Source organism: Haliotis rubra, unplaced genomic scaffold, assembly GCF_003918875.1.
Source record: "Haliotis rubra isolate DU_JTF1 unplaced genomic scaffold, ASM391887v1 Scf315, whole genome shotgun sequence".
Lineage (NCBI taxonomy): Eukaryota > Metazoa > Mollusca > Gastropoda > Lepetellida > Haliotidae > Haliotis > Haliotis rubra.
In genome coordinates, this window is record NW_025766986.1 from 171,222 (window position 1) to 191,487 (window position 20,266).

The 20,266-nt window shown below is 38.0% G+C and overlaps 1 protein-coding gene across 5 annotated transcripts in view; it reads left to right on the top strand.

Annotated features, from left to right (window-relative positions):
* Positions 1-20,266, top strand: part of LOC124283410 (pro-neuregulin-2, membrane-bound isoform-like) — a 145,336-nt gene that overhangs the window by 56,947 nt on the left and 68,123 nt on the right. The window contains exon 1 of one of the 5 annotated variants that reach the window (XM_046719466.1): positions 4,913-5,200. The exons of the other annotated variants lie outside the window; for them this stretch is intronic. Coding sequence (XP_046575422.1) covers positions 5,188-5,200 — 13 coding nt within the window. The 5' untranslated portion in view covers positions 4,913-5,187. Of the gene's footprint in view, positions 1-4,912; positions 5,201-20,266 lie in introns of those variants that run through there. 5 annotated transcript variants of the gene reach the window in all.

Here is a 20,266-nt window from a genome sequence, read left to right on the forward strand (position 1 = left end):
GATCTATAGAACCATGTAATTTGAGAAATTAGAAATGTCACACATTGGATGATGCTCTGGGTGTACAGTGATCATAAATCCGCAGTCAATTTAATGTGGGGACGTAAAGTCGTGGATTTAGTCGACCAGCGCCTGATGAAGGAATCCCCTGATGCAGCGTCTGCCTGGCAGGAAGAACTCAACACCGAGTACATATGTAATCAAGCAGGGTAGATTCAGCCAATCAATTAGCATTGGAATGTTCATTGCAGACTTTTGCAAATCAAATCTTTCAAAGTCCTCAGAGATGATTTCAGTGAAAAAAGTTACAGAAAATTAAATAAAACAAATTAAATCTCATCAATATCAGAACAACATGGTACCAGCTGTGCCCTGTGCATGACTAGTAAACAATTTACCACTAGGCAACCTAACTGCCCTGATTATCAAATGGTTTTCCGGAATATTGTTGACAAATGCATATGTAGTGAGCATCATTACTTACTGCTATACATCTGTTTGGCATTTAAAAAACAATTCCTCAACTCCTTTTGAGTAATATATATTATATACTCCTCAGGGAGTTGAGCATACCCTCACAAATATAAGGTATGCTAACTTCAGTTATGTTCAGAGGCAATGATGATGTTACTGCAATATGTTATACATCACAACACAATTCAGTCATTTGGGACTGTGTAGTATAGTGTTTGTTTTTCTATTTCCATGTCTCGTATCCCAATTGCGTAGTTCGATGCTCATGCTGTTGATCACTGGATTGTCTGGTCCAGACTTGATTTTTTACAGACAGACGCCATATTGCTGGAATATTGCTGAGTGCGGCGTAAAACGCACTCACTCACTCACTCACTCACTCAATTATATGGGGGCTGGAATATTGCTCAGTGTGGCGTAAAACGCACTCACTCACTCACTCACTCAATTATATGGGGGCTGGAATATTGCTCAGTGCATTGATAAACAACATGCAAGCACCACATGTATGTGTACAATCTTAAAATAACCCTGTAGGTGTATCTATTAAAAAGTCATTAAACCTCAACGGAAAGTTGAAAAATTTAAGGAATGTGGTTCACGTGATCATTTTGTGAGCATGACCTTGTTATTCAATCACACCCAAGATCCTCATGCCGGGTCTGTCAATGGTGGGTGTGTCCAATCATCCTCTACGCCCACCCTGTACCGTTATTGTACTGGGTGGTGGTCATGTGACTCATAGCTGAATGATTTTATCAGTGACTATCTCATTGAGAACTATGGCCATTCAGTGTGCTAAATTGCTTGTGGCGTTCACAATCTTCAAATACATGTCCTGATATTCCTGTATGGTGCATACCTGTCAGGTAATTCAGCATAGTTAACATAGTGAGCGTAGGTGTTTCTAAGACCTCAAGGACATAGACTCTTTAACAGGGTACTTGACGAGAAGAAAGGTTTGTCGTTGGCAGGACTTTCTAATCCCAAGTGTGGTGACAATTTGTGTTTGTTCAACATTTAAAGAATGTCTTTCTTGAGTTTTATCTTTGTGTAGTGACACTTTATTTCTGGATTTGCTAGTCTATATTTATCACCATTAATGAAAAGAATTAGAACATGATCTGTAGTCAAACATTAGACATTTTTCAAATATTTAATTTTTTAGATAACACCGAATTTAGAGTGTTAAAGAGTGGGAAAAAATCTTATCAGAATATATGACCATTGCATCAGGCACATTCTTTGCATGTCGTCATACATCCGACATACTTTTAATCAGTTTTATTTGATAAGAGATTCAATTTAGAATGTTAACAATGTCACATAAAACTTAAGAATGAGAAAAAAAAACGCTTGATGTTGTTATATTTATGGCAATCATGATAAACAAATATTGATCTTAGGTTTTTTAACATTCTTAAAAATGTTTAAATTCTTTTTGATAAGGGGCTTTCATTGTGGGTATAGGTTAGTCAAGACAAACCTCTTTGTTACACTTTGATGACTCCGGTGTGGCCTTATATTGAGGAAGTTACGATGTTCGTGTCATTGGTCAGATTTGGCTTTTTAAAGTGTGTCGTCATTAGTGAAGTACCAGGATGAGTCGGCAAATATTCACAATTGGAAATGGTGGTGTTGAGTATGTGTAGGTATTCAACATTTGGTGATGGTCAGATGGCAAGAATTATATTCACTCACTCACTCACTCACTCACTCACTCACTCACTCTGCTTCTGGTGGATAAAGAGTATCAACATTTGTTCTTATGAAAGAGGGGGCGGTGGGGTAGTCTAGTGGTTAAAGCCGTTCGCTCGTTGCTCTGAAGACACAGGTTTGATTCCCCCATGGGTACAATGTATGAAGCCCATTTCTGGTGTCACCTGCCATAATATTGCTGGAATATTGCTAAAAGCGGCATAAAACTTTACTCACTCTTATGAAAGACTGGCACTATTGTCAACCTAGACATGTTCTTAGCCAGAATGACAGAGATGTTTTCATCAGGCAGGCCTTGCAGCAAGATTTTTACAGCGACTGCAGCTTGCGTTAGTTTAATCCAACAGTTCCACCATTTCTCAGAAGTGTTGTTGCAGTACCTTGGTAGCCTCCGCTTTTCCTCCCAGACCAGGCGTTCCTGCTGTTTCTCAGAAACCATATCAGCCAATCTTATCAAGGGTTAAGTGTTGGCCCAACTTGCTGGCAACCATCTTGATCTTGGAATTGATATACTTTGTGTGTACAATACTAGCAACAGGCTGCATAGTGTTTGTTTGTGTTTGTCGGTTGCTTTTCATCAAACCAGAGGGTGGCAAATGGTTGCAAAAGTAGCTGCACCGGTTGATGGGTTTTAATTTGTTGACACATGATTCATGTTGATGGACGGACATGTATTTCGCATTGGGAGACATCGTTTGGTATTTAATGTTTTGTTATTTTGTCGTAAACATCTCTTACAAGTCAGTAAGTAGTTACAGAAGTGTGATAAATGGTTTCCATCTAAATGATCTTCAGATGTTTTGACATTTTAATTTTTTGCAACCATCTTTTTTTTCACAAGTTCTGGAAATTCTCATCAGATTTAAAATGGCAGGCGCCCCAAATGTATTCATGAAATTTATTCAGACCGTCAGTTCCTGAATATCATTCAGTTTAATTGAATTGAATATTGCAATTTTAAAGAGATGCTCCTGTTTGTTTTCATTCAGTGAAACATTACTCTCAGGTGAAAAACTGCATTCCTTGCACCCACTTGTTGATTACAATAGCGAAGGTGTGAAAGCTCTTTGGATTTTAACAAGAAAAATGTTTCCGTAATGGAGGAGAGCTATTATGTATATCAGAAAGGTTCACAGTTGCTTAACTGTCTTAAATGTTTGCAAGACACTTCAGCGATTGTGCTACAGTTACAACCCTTGAAGTACAACAGGAAGGGTTTAATGGATATACAACTTCTTTATAATTAATATGAGCGATGTTTCGGTGTAGCTACTAACACCGTTATCAAGCAAATGATGCAAGAGTTAGTAGCTCATATGCTAATAAGAAGTTGTATATCCATAGCACTTTCTGTGTTGTTCATGGCGCCAAGTTCTAATGTCACTCAAAGAAGGAAACCCTTGACGTGGTAAGAAATTTTGAATTTATGAATTTTGTCCCCCAAAAAAAGGATGATTGAACAGACAATTTATTTTTTATGGTCATAAATGTGGCTCTTGGGTTTATTTGTATGTGACTTTGTGAGATGTTTCTTGGACCATTTATTTGAATTTTGAAGCCTGACTTTGAGAAGTAATTTCCCATACTTTAGTTTTGTTAGCTTTACCAACTGGATGTGGATCCACTGAGATTACTAGTACAACCGACCAGCAGTTTTTGCTAGCATTTCCTGTTTAATATGACATTTGATTTGTTGCTGTCCTTTCTAAATCTTTCGAATCTTGTCAAGTAGGTTTGTGTTTGATAAATTCGGATAGTTTAAAATCCTCGTCTATCAGTCCGTTTAGACACATGTTTCTTCAACAAAAGCTTGGATTTGTACCTTGGTTTCAATAAACATTTGGGGTGATGGGGTAGCCAATTGTTTAAAGCGGTCGCTCGTCATGTCGAAGACCCAGGTTCGTTGGGTACAATGTGTGAAGCATGTTTCTGGTTTCCCCTGCCATGATATTGCTAAAATATTGCTAAGAGCGGCATAAAACCTCACTCACTCACTAAGCATTTAGTTTGTTTTTATCATGCTACTTTGTTTTTAGGTTCTGAAATGAAATAGTTTCAGTCAGGTCTGTTTAAGGAATGATTGTGATATTTTCAAGACAATAAATTGTCGCCAGTAGGGAAATTAAAATTTACAAAAAAATTTACCTGGCTTAGACAGGTGCTGTTTGTGTGCCGACTCTATGAAGGTTATTTGGAAATAACCAGATGTTATTAAGTCGCTTTTATATACCCTTGAATCCATTAAGTCAAGGCTAAACAAAACTAGGCTTTCAAACAAAAGGATAAACATACTTCCCCACCAAACAAAACAAAAATAACACTATTGTAATCTTCATAAAAGAATATTAGGAAATAATATTAGCAACTCTTTTGCAAATTCTATTTTAAGGTCTTTATAAAAGTAGGTTTGTTTTCAAGCAATAAATAGATGAAACGTTCTCAAAAAACATTACATGGTAACAAAACATCAAAACTGTAATTATGCCATTATTTTCATCCATGTGAAGTTTAGGTCCATTTAGAGACCTTGTTGCAATTGAGGATGCAGTATGTAGGATGGGTATCCCGTGCTCAAGTGTTGACGAGTTATCACAGGTAAGGGAAAAAGTGACAGGTAAATTGCATATTACCTGCAGCTAAATGAGCAACTCCCAACCGGATTGACAAGAAGAGGAGTGGAAGCATTGAAACATGTCAAGTCAGTTTCAAGGTTGTCAACAGCAGGGGTTGTTTTGAAGTCTGTGCACATGTACAAGTGTATTTGTAAACATGGTGTTAGACCATTCTGAAGACTTGTTGCATTTTATTGGGCAATATCTGAGTTCCACTTCTCATCAGTGATTCAGATGAAAACAAGACAATTGTTGCTGAAGCAGGGTTGTATTTTGTGTGTCCTTGGAATGTGATGTGAATTAAATTTGTAGATGTGTTGATTGTTGTCTCGACATACAAGGCACTGTACATGGACAAAGTCGCAACAAGTCCCTGGTCAAAATGGGAAAGAAATGTGAGTTGGATGGAAAAAAGGCTAACGCTTAGTCTCTGAATATATATAATTTTGATAGTATCAAATAAACCAATTTATATTGAAAAGGAGCCCCAGTGAGATGGGAGATTCAGAGCCTGAACCTGAGGAAGTCTAGACTTGCTTCATTTAGGGCTTCAGCATGGGGAGGGCCAGGCTATAGGGGAAATAATATGGTTCAGGGACTGAGAGACAGACTAGATGAAAAAGTGCAATCAGATTTTGTTCAGATTTTAAACGTAGGCGTGCCAAAGACTGTGTAGGCAGTGCTGAGAATAGTCTTCCTCATCCAACCTAGAGTCATCTTGTCTGCATCATTTAATGTCAGTATCAAATGTTTCAGATGACATGACGTGCTTATTTCAAATTAATTGTTATATGTATTAAAAATAGAATCATCATTCCTAAATGATGAGGATATACTAGGTACACAAGTGTGATATGTCTTGTTATGAGCCGTGGTTATTTGAGATAGCCTGCTATCTGTGGAAAAACGTCAATGTTACACACGGAAAGTATCTCTTGCTGTTACCTCATGTCAAAACGTGTTATAAATTATATATAACATATGAGTATGTCATTCTACCTATATGATACAAGTGTCTGACATCTGAATTGACACCATACACAGCCCTAGGGATTCTTCATAGTCTGGAAACTCGCCTTCTCTTTCAGTATCATACTGTGATTACGACATGATTAGTTCTGATAGAAGAGTATCATATGCCATTGATTTAGATTTATGTCATAAACAATCCATCAGAATTACCCTCCCGACCCCACATTAGAGAACGACCTTCATGCAAAGCTTGGCCGTCATAGTAACATTAAGTGATCGGCCTATCAAGAACGTCATCGGACCAATCTCAAATATAATCTTCAGAATCAAAAGTTGTCCAAGCATTAAGAAAGAGACTTGCAAAACGGTCGAGATGGATTCCTGGCATGAATAATTCAGAGTTTTAAACTTTGTCTGCCGTAATGCTCAGTCATGCAGAACATTATTCTTGCATCTGTCCTCGATATGGCAGAATGAATGGCTGCCATTGATTAATTCAACTTGCTCTTCATGACCCATCACCTCCCTCTTCAACAAGGGCCAGTTTTACCCAAAACAGTTGCTCATGAAAATCTGATTTCCTACTGAAAGATGAACAGCATCAGTGAGATTTCTTTGATAATTTTTTTCAATATTTTTATTGAAGGAATTTTTGAATATTCACTTATTATATATTTTTTATAGTTATGGCCTTGCAAGAAAGCTAATCATGTTTTCATAAAATTGACATGGTAATTTCATGCATTAAGAAATTTCTCCTTCTCTTTTTTTTCTCTCTCTGTGCATATTTTATATTCAGTGTATTCATATGCCAGTTTGTTGTGGTAAGGGGAAAAAAATGTAAAATAATATTCACATGAAATATGTTTTTGCTAAAAATGATTTTAAAATGTTACTGTATAATTTTGTATGTACATTTAATTACCTATATGGTTTATATGCATGAAATCGTTGATGCAGAACTGTGTTAGATCCAAGGGGTAGGGTGATATTGTGTGCATGTTTGTGAAGGTTTGTGGTTGGTCTAGGACAATGGTATAGACCATGTTGGTTTCTAGTGTCCTCCAGTCTGTGTCAACTTGTATACAAGTTCATTCATGCTGGGTGTCGCAGTATAGTCTGTATCAGAATATGGCCCAGGTGTACTCACGGAACACTTTCATTCGGCCCTTGGGCATGGACTAGGCTGTGAGTGGGTGGAGAGGTTTAAAGTAGATCTCAGAAAATCTGTAACCTGTCGCGTGATTAACGTAAATTAATCATTACTGCCCAGGAGATGTATTAGTACATTTGATTGGCTAATCTGCCCTGAAGATGCACAAGTACATTGATTGGCTAATCTTTATCTGTAGCTGCAAATAAGAGATTAGACTAACAACTAGTCTCTGAAATGAACATATTTTACTGAAAAAAGTTCATAGTAAAACAAAAATGAAATATAATGAAAAGGAGCCCTGAGACTTTCTTCATTTTCAGAAGCTGAGGAAATCTAGACTTGCCACATTTTCTAGACTTGCGTGGGCTTTCTTGGATATATTTGCTTCAGGGTCGGTACGACAGACTAATAGGGGATCAGAACATATTTTTATTCTTGCTTCAAAGAATGACTCAATTTTAGTAAGACCAAGTCATGTAAATTCATGTTGTCTTTTCCTCATGCTGTGGGCGGGGCAGGACATGCTTGACCTTTAGTGACCTGGTATGTCATCGCGACTGTTTTGTCTTCTGTTGTTTTTGTGGTCGATCAAGACTGGTTGTGTGTTGGTGTTGTGGTGTCATATCATACAAAAAACATAATTAAGTTTGTCATAAAATTAATTCATTTATTATAAAGTTATAGACAAATACTATCAGTGTAGGAGACATTTTTAATCTTCATGCGCACTACATATAATTGTGAAACTGAGGACTTTCTTCCATGTAGAGAAAACTTTACATGTACTAATCATAGATTTCTTTGATTAGTCAATTTAAAAAACCTTTCTGAACTACTTGAGGTCTATTTTAGTTACTGAAGAAATGAATGATTTGACCCGAAGAGAAGAACAAGTAGCTACTGATAATAAATACATGAAATATATTTGGAATAGTGTAAATGCACTGCTCACAAGAGAAAGACTTAAAGGCTAGGAATTTTTAAAAGAAATTTGCAAAACTATTTTTTCAATTAAGAAGTATGTGTCTGCACTTTTCCTTTGAGTACAAATAATATAATTGTCTGTACAACATTGTCAAAGTAATTTGGAGCTGGCTTCATTGTGATCACAAACTGAAAGTCTCACACAGCTTTCCTTGCGAAGGCTGTTGGTACGGAACATTGCCACATATAGTCACGACATGGAGATGTGCACATATATGTGTATATCTGTGTGTGAGTATGTACACAGAGGGGAGCATGTTCTGAGACCCTGTCTGTCCTATTTAACCAGGTATGTCAACACAAGCTCTATCTGAAGAGAGTCTGCTTGATGTGTCATTCAATGAGATCTGCATGGGTGGCCTATTTTAGTAGTCATACATAACCAAGTTGCTGAATTCTGGGGTTATTATGTATATTTATATATTATTTTGGATTTGCATGGATGCAAGTTAGGGTTTATGCATCGGAAGCAAAATCATGTCTAGTATTTTTATGCATTCTTTTATCATATCTATGGCTGCCTGAAATATCACAGGTTTTATTGAAGGAATTCGTTTATTTGAACAGCACTTGGTGCTTTGCATGTGTTTGATTGATGCTCTGTCAGTTTTAGATTCAATATGTTTTTGTAATAAATATCATGCATATAGATTCTCTGTTTACTTTGTAATGAATGCCATGCAGTGCTTTTCTAAACTAAGTATCAACTGTTCTGTCTAGCCTGTCCTGTCTAAGATATAGTGTCAGCTCAACTGGGGATTCAGGTTACAGCCATTTATATAAAACTACAGATGTCTGTAGGTAAAAAAACAGGATGGTAATCGTTTTATTTGCTTTACCTTTAGAAATGTCTGCCCTTCACAAGAGGCTATAGCAGGTGGAATGTTGCATTGGATGTAGGCTCTTCATGGACTGGGCGATGGTTAGGTTATTAAAACATAAATAATTGATGCACAAAATATGCAATTAGTATTGAAATGTTGGTTACAGCTGCATCTGCATTACAAATGTTGTTAGCAATGAATATAGTTTATTATGTAATGGTTAATATGAAATACACTACCATGCGATTATCATAGGGAGATCAAATTGGATCAGCCATTGCTGTTTACTTAACCCAAATTACGAAGATTGATTTTAGGTCACTGTGGGCGATGATAATCCAGTCCAATGGTCCACAGCGTTTTGTATTCATTGATTTGATAGCACAGGTTGGCAGAGCTTTGGTCTATCAATCATCAATGAAATGTGTTTTACTGCTTGCAGTGAATGAGACAGTGAATATATGTAGGGCGGACCGGTGTCTGCGTCCACCGAGCTGTGGTACAGAGAGCGTCTTATGACCTGCTTGAACTACCTGTGCGTTGGTCATTGACCTGTATTTGTTGCAGCTAATTGAAAGTGCTTAATTGCAAAAGTTTTTGTGGTGAATGTGACTTCTGAATGTATGTACATTGACTGTAGGTCACTCTGACATGAATATGTTTAGACAAACTTTGCTTGATTAGTTTTCTTGTTGGTTGGCTGGTTGGCAGGTAGGCTGACTGGTTCTTTGGTTGGTTAGTTGGTTGGTGGTTGGTTGGTAGGTACACATGTTGGTTAGTAGGTTGGTTGGGTAGAAGGATGGTTGATTGGTTGGTTAGTTGGTTAGTGATTGGTTAGTAGGTAGGCTTGGTTAGTTGGCTTGTAGACATGTTGGCTGGTTGGTTAGTAGGTTGATTGGTTGGCTTGTTGATTGGTTGGTTGGCTGGTAGACATGTTGGTTGGTTGGTTAGTAGGTTGATTGGTTGGCTTGTTGATTGGTTGGTTGGCTGGTAGACATGTTGGTTGGTTGGTTGGTTAGTAGGTTGGTTGGATGGAAGGCTGGTTGATTGGTTGGCTTGTTGGTAAGTGATTGGTTGGTAGGTAGGCTTGGTTAGTTGGCTGGTAGACGTGTTGGCTGGTTGGTTAGTAGGTTGGTTGGGTGGAAGACTGGTTGATTGGTTGGCTTGTTGGTTGGCTGGTAGATAGGTTGGTTGGTTGGTTAGTAGGTTGGTTGGATGGAAGGCTGGTTGATTGGTTGGCTTGTTGGTTGGTTGGCTGGTAGACATGTTGGTTGGTTGGTTAGTAGGTTGGTTGTGTGGAAGGGTGGTTGGTTGGTTGGTTGGCTGGTAGATGGTTGGTTGGTTGGTTAGTAGGTTGGTTGTGTGGAAGGCTGGTTGGTTGGTTGGCTTGTTGGTTGGTTGGTTGGCTGGTAGACATGTTGGTTGGTTGGTTAGTAGGTTGGTTGGATGGAAGGCTGGTTGGTTGGTTGGCTTGTTGGTTGGTTGGCTTGTTGGTTGGTTGGCAAGTTAGTTGGTTGGGTGGCTTGTTGGTTATTTGAATACACACTTCCTTATAGTTTTCTCTGGATGTCATTGTCAGTTTTTGCCAGTGTGCCATATTTTAATAAAGAGCAATATTGTTGTCAATGTAGTCCTACAAACTTTGGTTATTGTGTTTGTACATTTTCTTTTGTGGTGCAATAGCACTTGTTTTTGGGTGTGTGCCAATACTGACAACTTGCACAAACTGATTAATCAACATGATCAAAGACAACTTGTTAATTTCTCTGAATTATCAATGAAATGGAAGAGACAGCGGCATCATTTAGAAATTAATTACGATCGAATGATCACTAATTCACAGCTCCTTTTGTCTAGTTTCTCAAATTGATCTGCTTCACCTGTGTTGACATAGTGGATAAGAAGAAAAACCTACCACCAAAGAAAAACTTAATTTGTTTAATTGAAGTTGTCTTTTCTGGTATCTTTCGTTGTGTAATGACTGATTTTATCCCCATACACGATACAGCCAAAAGCTTTGCCATGTTCATTTCCTGAATACAAGACACTAATAGTTTGGGATGCATCAACATTGTCTAGCAATCACAATTGATTCCAAACTGTTCGTTAATTATTTGAAACAAGGTCGAAATGGTTCTGACATGCACAGTTGGTAGTTTATTGGGTCCTGATGACGTTTTCTAAAGTAGCAAGTCTGTTGTGAGCTAGTGAGTTCTGCTTGATTACTTAGATAGAATCACTTGTTTCGTGAGGTAGACCGTATGTTTGGAATTATATGTTGTGTATTCAGATGTTTAGATTCAAAATAATTGTTTTGGAATTGCTTTGGATATTGGTTTTAATTTGGAAAATAGATGCACTATGACTTTTCACTGTTCATTTTTAGAAACTGGTCCTGATTTTGTGATCATTGAGGATGTTTACCAAAGGTGGATTACGCATATATTTAGGTCCGTTGAAGAGCAAATATGTTAATATGTACTCTTATTTTTAGTTTTATCTTTGAGGCTTATCAGTGCAAGTCTCAGTAACTCCAGGCTGTATAAACACCCAAATACCTGCTCCCTCAAATACAAGCCCATCACCCACAGATACACTGCTCCAAGACCCACAGATACACCGCTCCAAGACCCACAGATACACCGCTCCAAGACCCACAGATACACTGCTCCAAGACCCACAGATACACCGCTCCAAGACCCACAGATACACTGCTCCAAGACCCACAGATACACTGCTCCAAGACCAGGCTGTACACCACTCCCAGACCTACAGATACACTGCTCCCAGTCCAATAAATACTCTACTCCCAGCCCCACAGATACACCACTCCTAGCCCCACAAATAAAAAAAACCAAAAAACCCCAAACACCCCAACCCCCCAACCCACAGACACACCGCTCGCAGTCCCATAAATACACCACTCCCAGACCCACAGATACACCACTCCTAGCTCTACAAATTCACCGGCCCCCCTCAAATACACCCCTCACTGATACCCATAAAAATGCCACTTCAAGCACCACAAATACACCGCTCTCAACAGATACACCACTCCCAGCCCTACAAATTCACCACTCCCAGCCCTACAAATTCACCACTCCCAGCCCTACAAATTCACCACTTCCAGCCCCCTCAAATACACCCCTCACTGATCCCATAAATACATCACTCCAAGCCACACAAATACACCACTTCAAGCCCCCTCAAGTACACCCCTCGCAGCCCTACGGATACAGCACTCCAAGCCCCATAGGTAAACCACTCTCAGCCCTAGAAATTCACCACTTCCATCCCCCTCAAATACACCACTCCCTGCCCCACAAATACACCACTCCCTGCCCCACAAATACACACTCCCTCCCACAAATACACACCCCCCAAGCCCCCACAAACATCCTGCACCCAGTAACACCTGTCTGTACCCCCACACGTCTGTGTCGTAATGACAATGGGGACCAGAAAGCCAATCAACCAATCCCAGCATGGATTACTTCACAGGATCTTAGGTAGCCCACCACACAATTGCAATGTTCTTTTTAACCAGTTATCATCAGTGATCTGTAAATGTGTTACGACAATCCTGATTGTGTTTAAGGTGATGTGAGGAGTCTTGATAGCACCATCTCGTGATGGTAGCAGCGCTATCTCTCGTATCAGTCCTGCTGATCAACAAGAGGAGTGTTTCGTACATACAAAACATGACATGCTTGACAAAATATTTTGAAAAGAACACATTTATCACATATTCGTCAAAACCACTGTAATGATAGTCATGGATGGCGTAGACCGGAGCATTCTAACTGTGGTTCATCCGGGTCTATAAAAAGTACAAGGTTGATTAACCTACAGGCACTCTTTGATGATGGTGATATCAGTTTTGACATATTGTTGGCAAAGTTGTGAAAGGGAATGAAAATGAGTTTTTTTACTCCACAAACACAAATATAGTGTAGTAAAACGTATTGGCCAATTAGGGAAAGTGTTGGCAGTCGACCTCACCATCATTTCGAGTGATGCTTCTGTTCAATCACGTATCACGTAGTCAGACATGAATGCAAGATATAATACCCCTTGTCTGGATGTGAGTAGATGCAGATGAGAGGGGCTGATGAAGAAAGGGAGACATGTTTGAGGGGAAATGAGCGACAGGTTGATTGAGAAATGTGCAGATGAGAGCATCTCTGTGTCACCATGTCATGCTTGATGGAAAGATGAAGCAAGGGAATGGAGGGGGTGAGCACATGTCCTTGTTCCTCATCAACATCTTAGTGCAGCAACTGTCGTTATTCTTATACTTGAAATATAGACCTCTGATAACGGTGCACTGAGATCAGTTCGTTGAACGTGGTCCAGGTAGACCCGGCGAGGAAGAGGGATTGGTTTTGACCATCAGGGCCTAGACTGACATTTCATCCCAGAAGTGTAGTATCTTGTTAAGACTTGTCTTATCCTTCTAGACTTGAGTCAAACACATATTTAATTTATTCTCTTGTGTCTGGGTGACAGACTCGTCAAGGCTCACTTCAATGATGTGTGGGGCAGTGGGGTAGCCTAGTGGTTAAAGCTTTCACTCATCATGCCAAAGACTTGGGTTCGATTCCCCTATGGGTACAATGTGTGAAGCCTATTTCTGGTGTCCCCAACCAACGGCGTAAAACAAAACTCACTCACTCTCTCCATGATGTGATGTTAGCACTACACTTATTCCAGGTCAATGTTAAACTATCAGTGATTAAATAATCTCAGTGCCATGATCACTTTGTGAACATATTGCTCGAGATCTTCCAAAATTACATAGATTGATGCTCATGCTGTTAGTAATAATATTACTAATAAAACTAAACTCACTCACTCGCTCACTCACTCACTCAGCAAGAGGGAATACTTTGAACTGTATGATGTCATGCTGTTGCCGTTGCTGCTGCCATTGCTGTTGCTGTTGATTCTTGGCCAGCAATTCTCTGGCTGTAGTGAACGTGCATTTTAAAGGGTAAAACTGAAACAATTATTGGTTGTAATTTAGAATTACACAAAAGTTATACCTCAACCATAAAGTTGTTTCAAGTCAGATATATCACTCAAATCTGTTAGTTCTGAGACAGGAATTCACTGGCAATTCTGGTCATGCAGTTTGCATCAGTTAAAACTGGGGCTACTATAGTCCATTATGAAAAAATATACAGAAATTATATATCGACTATAACAAGGTTTTATGTCGAAGAGGGGCGGTGGGGTAGCCTAGTGGTTAAAGCGTTCGCTCGTCACGCCGAAAACCCGGGTTCGATTCCCCACGTGGGTACAATGTGTTAAGCCCATTTCTGGTGTCCCCCGCCGTGATATTGCTGGAATATTGCTAAAAGCGGCGTAAAACTAAACTCACTCACTCACTCACTATGTCGAAGAAATCAATAAAATCTATTGATGACAGAAGTAGAACCAACTAGCCACTTCAGGGCTTATTGATCCTGTTACTTCCCGGAATCAACCGATTATCACGAATTTTCTACTACATATCTGAGACATAGTTAATAGTTTTGCTTTGGTTTGCAGATATTGAGTTACCCATGTATAAAATAAACAGCCCAATTCAGTGCCAGTAAACTCTTTCATGAAAGGAGACTATCTCAGTCTTCATGTGCCTAGCCAATGTTATATTGAAAATGTGATGTCTTTATAGGAAAAAGGATAAGAGAAACTTTAGGAGGTGATTTGGTTTGTCTGATTCTGCAGGGTTTTATTTTCACTCAGTCGTCAACAAGGAAATAAAGCATTTATATAGAAATGAGTACTTATTGCTGAACTATGGCAACGCCCAAACTATAAAACATACATGATTTTCTTTCATAGTAATGAGAAATGTTGCTAGGTTTCTAAGTTTTGTTGAGGAACAAATTCCAGCCAGTGTTTTATGTTTCCTGTGTGTTTATAACACCTGTCTTCTCACCTGGTTGCCCAATCACCTGCTGTCTGATAGGGCAGGACATGTTCTGAGAGTCATGACCAGTGTCTAAGGAAGGTTATCAAGTAACATGTCTCAACCAATCAGACTCTTCAATATAACACAGTGCATTTGGAACAATGGAGGGCAACAGTGCATGTGGAACAATGCAAGTTTAACAATGCAGGAGAACATTGCATGTAGAAAATTGCAGGGAACAATGAAAGGCAACAATACAAGTGGAACAATGAAAGGCAACAATACATGTGAAACAATGAAAGGCAACAATGCATGTGAAACAATGAAAGGCAACAATGCATGCGGAACAATGAAAGCCAACAATACATGTGAAACAATGAAAGGCAACAATGCATGTGAAACAATGAAAGGCAACAATACATGTGGAACAATGAAAGGCAACAATGCATGTGGAAACAATGAAAGGCAACAATGCATGTGGAACAATACAAGTGGAACAATGAAAGGCAACAATGCATGTGGAACAATGAAAGGCAACAATACAAGTGGAACAATGAAAGGCAACAATGCATGTGGAACAATGAAAGGCAACAATACAAGTGAAACAATGAAAGGCAACAATGCATGTGGAACAATGAAAGGCAGCAATACAAGTGGAACAATGAAAGGCAACAATACATGTGAAACAATGAAAGGCAACAATACATGTGAAACAATGAAAGGCAACAATACATGTGAAACAATGAAAGGCAACAATGCATGTGAAACAATGAAAGCCAACAATGCATGTGGAACAGTGAAAGGCAACAATGCATTCAGAACAATGCAGCACAATGTAAAACAATTCTTCTTTGAGAAATCATAAAAATGTGTAAATCAAGCGATTTCTCCTAATTAAACCACGTTATCGTTGCTATATGACATCTCTATTACTTTGCATAACAACCAATAGCTGGTCAGATTTACTTGTTTCAGAATGCCCAGTGAATTCCTAGGTCTGATTAGACCGCAACAAAAATAGCATTATGTAATCATTGTTTTTTAAGTTATGAAAATTCATGAGAAAAACTGACTGATGGCAGCATTATGTGAATGAAGTAAATGGATGCATATTGTGAATGCAAATGACGTGTTTTATGAGTTTGCAAATGACTCTTTCTGTATAATGAGTGGTTCCATTAGTGAAAACCGATTCTCCACATTGGACACAGTAGTCAGTAGGTGTGAAAGCATCTTTAAATATGTATGATTCTGTTTGCAAATGTTCATTATCTTTAAAATCATTTTCAAAATAATGTCACTGGACCCTCCTAACCAGTTCAATCAGACTTTTGTTGGTGACAGAAACTTGACGTAACCTTTAGAAAGTGTTGCAAGAAAGAGATCCATTCTAATTATCCAAAATCTTTAGACAGTCAGAAACTTTAAGGCCAGCTCACGCGTAGGTGCCACTTTGAATGCAAAAAAACATTGATTTTACACACAACTGAACAATTTTAGTTTAGCTAGGCAGTTTTAGAGGTCATTTCTGTCTTTGATGAGACAGTTATATAAATTAAATTGTAATGAAACTGTCAACAGCATTATGTGCTTGTCGTCATTATAGGGTTGAATAAACAGGTGCATTTCCAGCATGCTTACATTGTGCAGATAGCGGTGCTGAGCTGATGGAATTGTCATCATGGTGACTTGGTGATAATGGGAATAATCAACAGACGTCTCAGCCAGGGATATTGTGTTGATTGATAGTGCACAGGTTAATAGTATCTGTGACAGACAGGCACAATGTCAGAAGTGCAGTTACATTATCAGTATTTTGGTCAACTTCTCAACTTTTTTAATGTTTTATCACTGCATATTCATTGTTTCTGTGATTTATTTGTGACTAAATGACAAGATTAAACTTGTTCTGGATTGATCCGATATGATCTGAAACAAATGTGTTTACCAGAGAACTTATCATATGATTTCTGGTGTTTCTAATTGTCAACTGATCCTTTCATAGTTTTCACCTTTATTTTGTGTTTTACACCCATGGAATTTGTTTCGGCCCGTGGTCAAAACCGCTTAGTCGGAAGGGGAAATGTTCACATGATAATTAAAAATAGTTGAATTGATCTTTGTAACAAAACCAGTACAATCTATCAAACTTGTCACTGCAAGCATTGGAATACTCAGTTATGATATCCAGAAGTTAAAATCAAACAACAATAAATTCTGTGGAAATTTGTTAAATCAACTTTATTAAAAAGAATTAAACTCTTTTCTTGCTTGATAAATTGCACAGGCTGGTGTTTTCCAACATTTTTCTGACCTTTCGTGTCATCAATGGATATTTGAACAAATATAAAACCTAACAATTTGCTTTAGGACATATAATTGTAAACACTGAGAAGATAACAGACTACAACAGGGAGTAGAATGTTGACATTTTGCCCATCAGCTATACATACTTGTCTATTTTAACGTGGAATTAATGCAAAATGTCACATTGGTAGAAAACAGTGAACAGGTGCACAGCCTGTAGTGAGAATGTTTACACACAATTTATGAAGTGCAAATTAGTCTATAGAAATGTTTTTCTAAGATAATCAACGGATATGCAATATTTGTCCTGAGTTCGCACATTTAGATAAACTGTTCGTTAAAAAGTAAAGAAAATGTTCATTAGCGACACCTGTTTGCTCTTCATGAGAAATCCTTCAAGGTTTATGATCATTTGAGCAGATTTTTACAACAAGACTTTTCTGTTTTGTACATGTTGATGAAATGCTAATTACACCCATGCTTAAATTTAACTTAAATGTTAGCATCATGACATTGCTGATGTATATTGTTTCAACATGAAAGAAAAATGTAGAATTTATTTATTTTAAATTGTCTTGGTCAAAATACAAATATTTTTATATATTTCCGTAATGTTAAAACATACTCTTAAATAAGATGACAGTAACACAACCCAAAAGATTAAACAAGACCTAAAAATACAGTGGCTTCATTATTTATTTTGTTTATCATGTGTTTTCATGTTTACTGGGATGGAGTGTAGTGACGGTAAAGATCTCACAACTATTTTTTCAGTAGTTCTTAATTAAACATTGACAGAGAGTACTCATTGGCCATGTTTTGGAAACCCAGAGTGGGAGACTTGACTTTCATCCGGTACTTTCATCACATTATCTTTCAGCGATTACATCTTAAAGAAACACCATGCACCTCAAGTCAACAGACAGACCTGCATTCTGAAATATCTTATAAGTCATTTGGTTAGAGACCTCTCCTACACCAGTTCACAAGTTACCAATTCCCCTTTCTGGTTTCTTGAATTTACGAAGTTTATCACAACACAGCATGACAACTTGAATTCCTCTAATTTATCTAATTATCTTGGTTTAGCTGGTACATTGATAACGAACAAGTTCTTAATTTCCATGCGGAGTCGTCCCATGGGTGACTTTCCTCATGTTTCAGTCAAACAGTTGCAGCATGTACATGACTTGCTATGTTCCAATCTTTTCTTTTTCTTTTTCTATGCCAGAACTTTATCATTTCATGGTTTATCTGTGCTCGCATTGAGTTACAGCGTCTCTGATTTGTTATTTTTGGATTTAGAGGATTACCGTTTCTGTTTGTACTCGCAGAAAGGTTTTAATGCTGAGAGTCCATCCACATGCTTATGATGGTTCTCCTTGTCCTTCGACCATTAGTGTTGGCAGGAAAGTAGCATTGTGATATATTTGAACTTTTATGCATCTGTCATATTTTTTTTAACGACTTATGTACTTTAACAGTTGACGATCAGTCGTTAGAAGGGTATCTAAGGAAAGATCTTTCGACCATTAGTGTTGGCAGGAAAATAGCATTGTGATATATTTGAACTTTTATTCACGTGTCATGTTTTTTTTTAATGACTTATTTACCTTAACAGTTGACAATCAGTCGTTAAAAGTGTATCGCTGGAAAGCAAATTGTATAATTCAAATTATACTTGACGAATCATGTCAACTTCTTGTAAATATGGCTCCCCTATTTAACAGATATGACTTTATCAGGTATTCTAAACCTGTTAGTATAAAAAATAGGCAATAAATTAAGGGTTATTTTGTGATGGTTTTATCATTTAATGGGTTGTGGTTGTATTTTTACTTAATTTTCCCAATTTATTTTTGTCACCCTGGATCAAGGTGTCGAGAAAAACTACTGCTATCATAGGCGAGTGTGGGTTCGGTTGGGTTTTTTAAAGCATGTGTGAAAATATCAACAGATAGGTCATGATATCATGCAAGCATGTGATATCAATGGCATCATCACGTGGCACCCACTATCACACCACTGGCAGCAGCAGTAGATAGGATATGTATTTGTACAGACCCTAGCTCTGCCTACAAAGCAGAAGTCTCCACAACTCTTGCAAAGCAGTCAGTTTCACTAAGCATCTTTCTTTCACAAGGCCAGGCCATTTTTGTATTTGCGAAATTTGTTTTTTGCTTTTAGTTATTTTCAAGAGATTTGTTAAAGAAATTAACATCAAACTGATCCATTACAAACATTTATCTTTTATTTTAATGCCTACCTGTTTGTAAGAAATACTTTGTATAAATAATTCAAACATCTGTAAGACGAAATTTAAAATTAGTCTTCACTTAAAATCTGATGCGCAAGTCAGGTGTGGTTAAGTGGGTAATTTGATGTCATAGGATTACATATCTTGACGTTCTTGGCAGTATCCTGGTTGTTCCGATGCACATCGGAACACACGAAGGGATGTCTGAATTCTCAGACGAAGAAAATGAGCACCAGGAAGTGGAGGAATAAAGGGATTATGATTGTCGTAAATAGTTGCTGAATGTGTTATGACGGCTGCACTCAAACAGATCGTTGACAGGTTTCCTTTGATTGGGTGGATATTGACATGAATTACAACAATATTTACCCAGATGCAGCAGGGTTGTTGGTGTCTAAATAAAGATGGCTGCTTCAGCCATGATGTTATTGAGTTATTGATAGGAGGGAAACATCTGTGGAGATCATGATAACTTATTGTTTGCCAATCTGGAAATAGAAATTCTTATGGGAAGATAAATAATTACTGAAAGTGATAGGGTTTGATGGGTTGAGGGTGACAGATATGCTCTGACAAGTTAAAGATGGCTGGTCTGAGATGGGATTATGTTGTAGGGAAAAATATTTGATTTGGGAAAATGTCTACGTAACGATGGATTGTCTGTCATGTTTAGAAATTGGATGTTTATGAGTTAGTGATATTGTCTGAAGTCAGATTCTGAAGTGTGCACTTTCTGTGGATTATCAGTGTCGGAGATCTCAATATTGTATGCATTACTTTCAGGAAATGAGTGAGTGAGTTAAGTTTTACGCTGCACTCAGCAATATTCCAGCTATATTGCAGTGGTCTGAAAATAGTCGAGTCTGGACCAGACAATCCAGTGAGCAACAGCATGAGCATCAATCTGCTCAATTGGGATACGATGTGTGAACCAAGTCAGCAAGCCTGACCACCCGATCCCATTAGTTGCCTCTTACAACAAGTAACTGAAGATTAGTTCTAACCTGGGTCTACTTTCATGAAAAGATATGAAGTCAAATG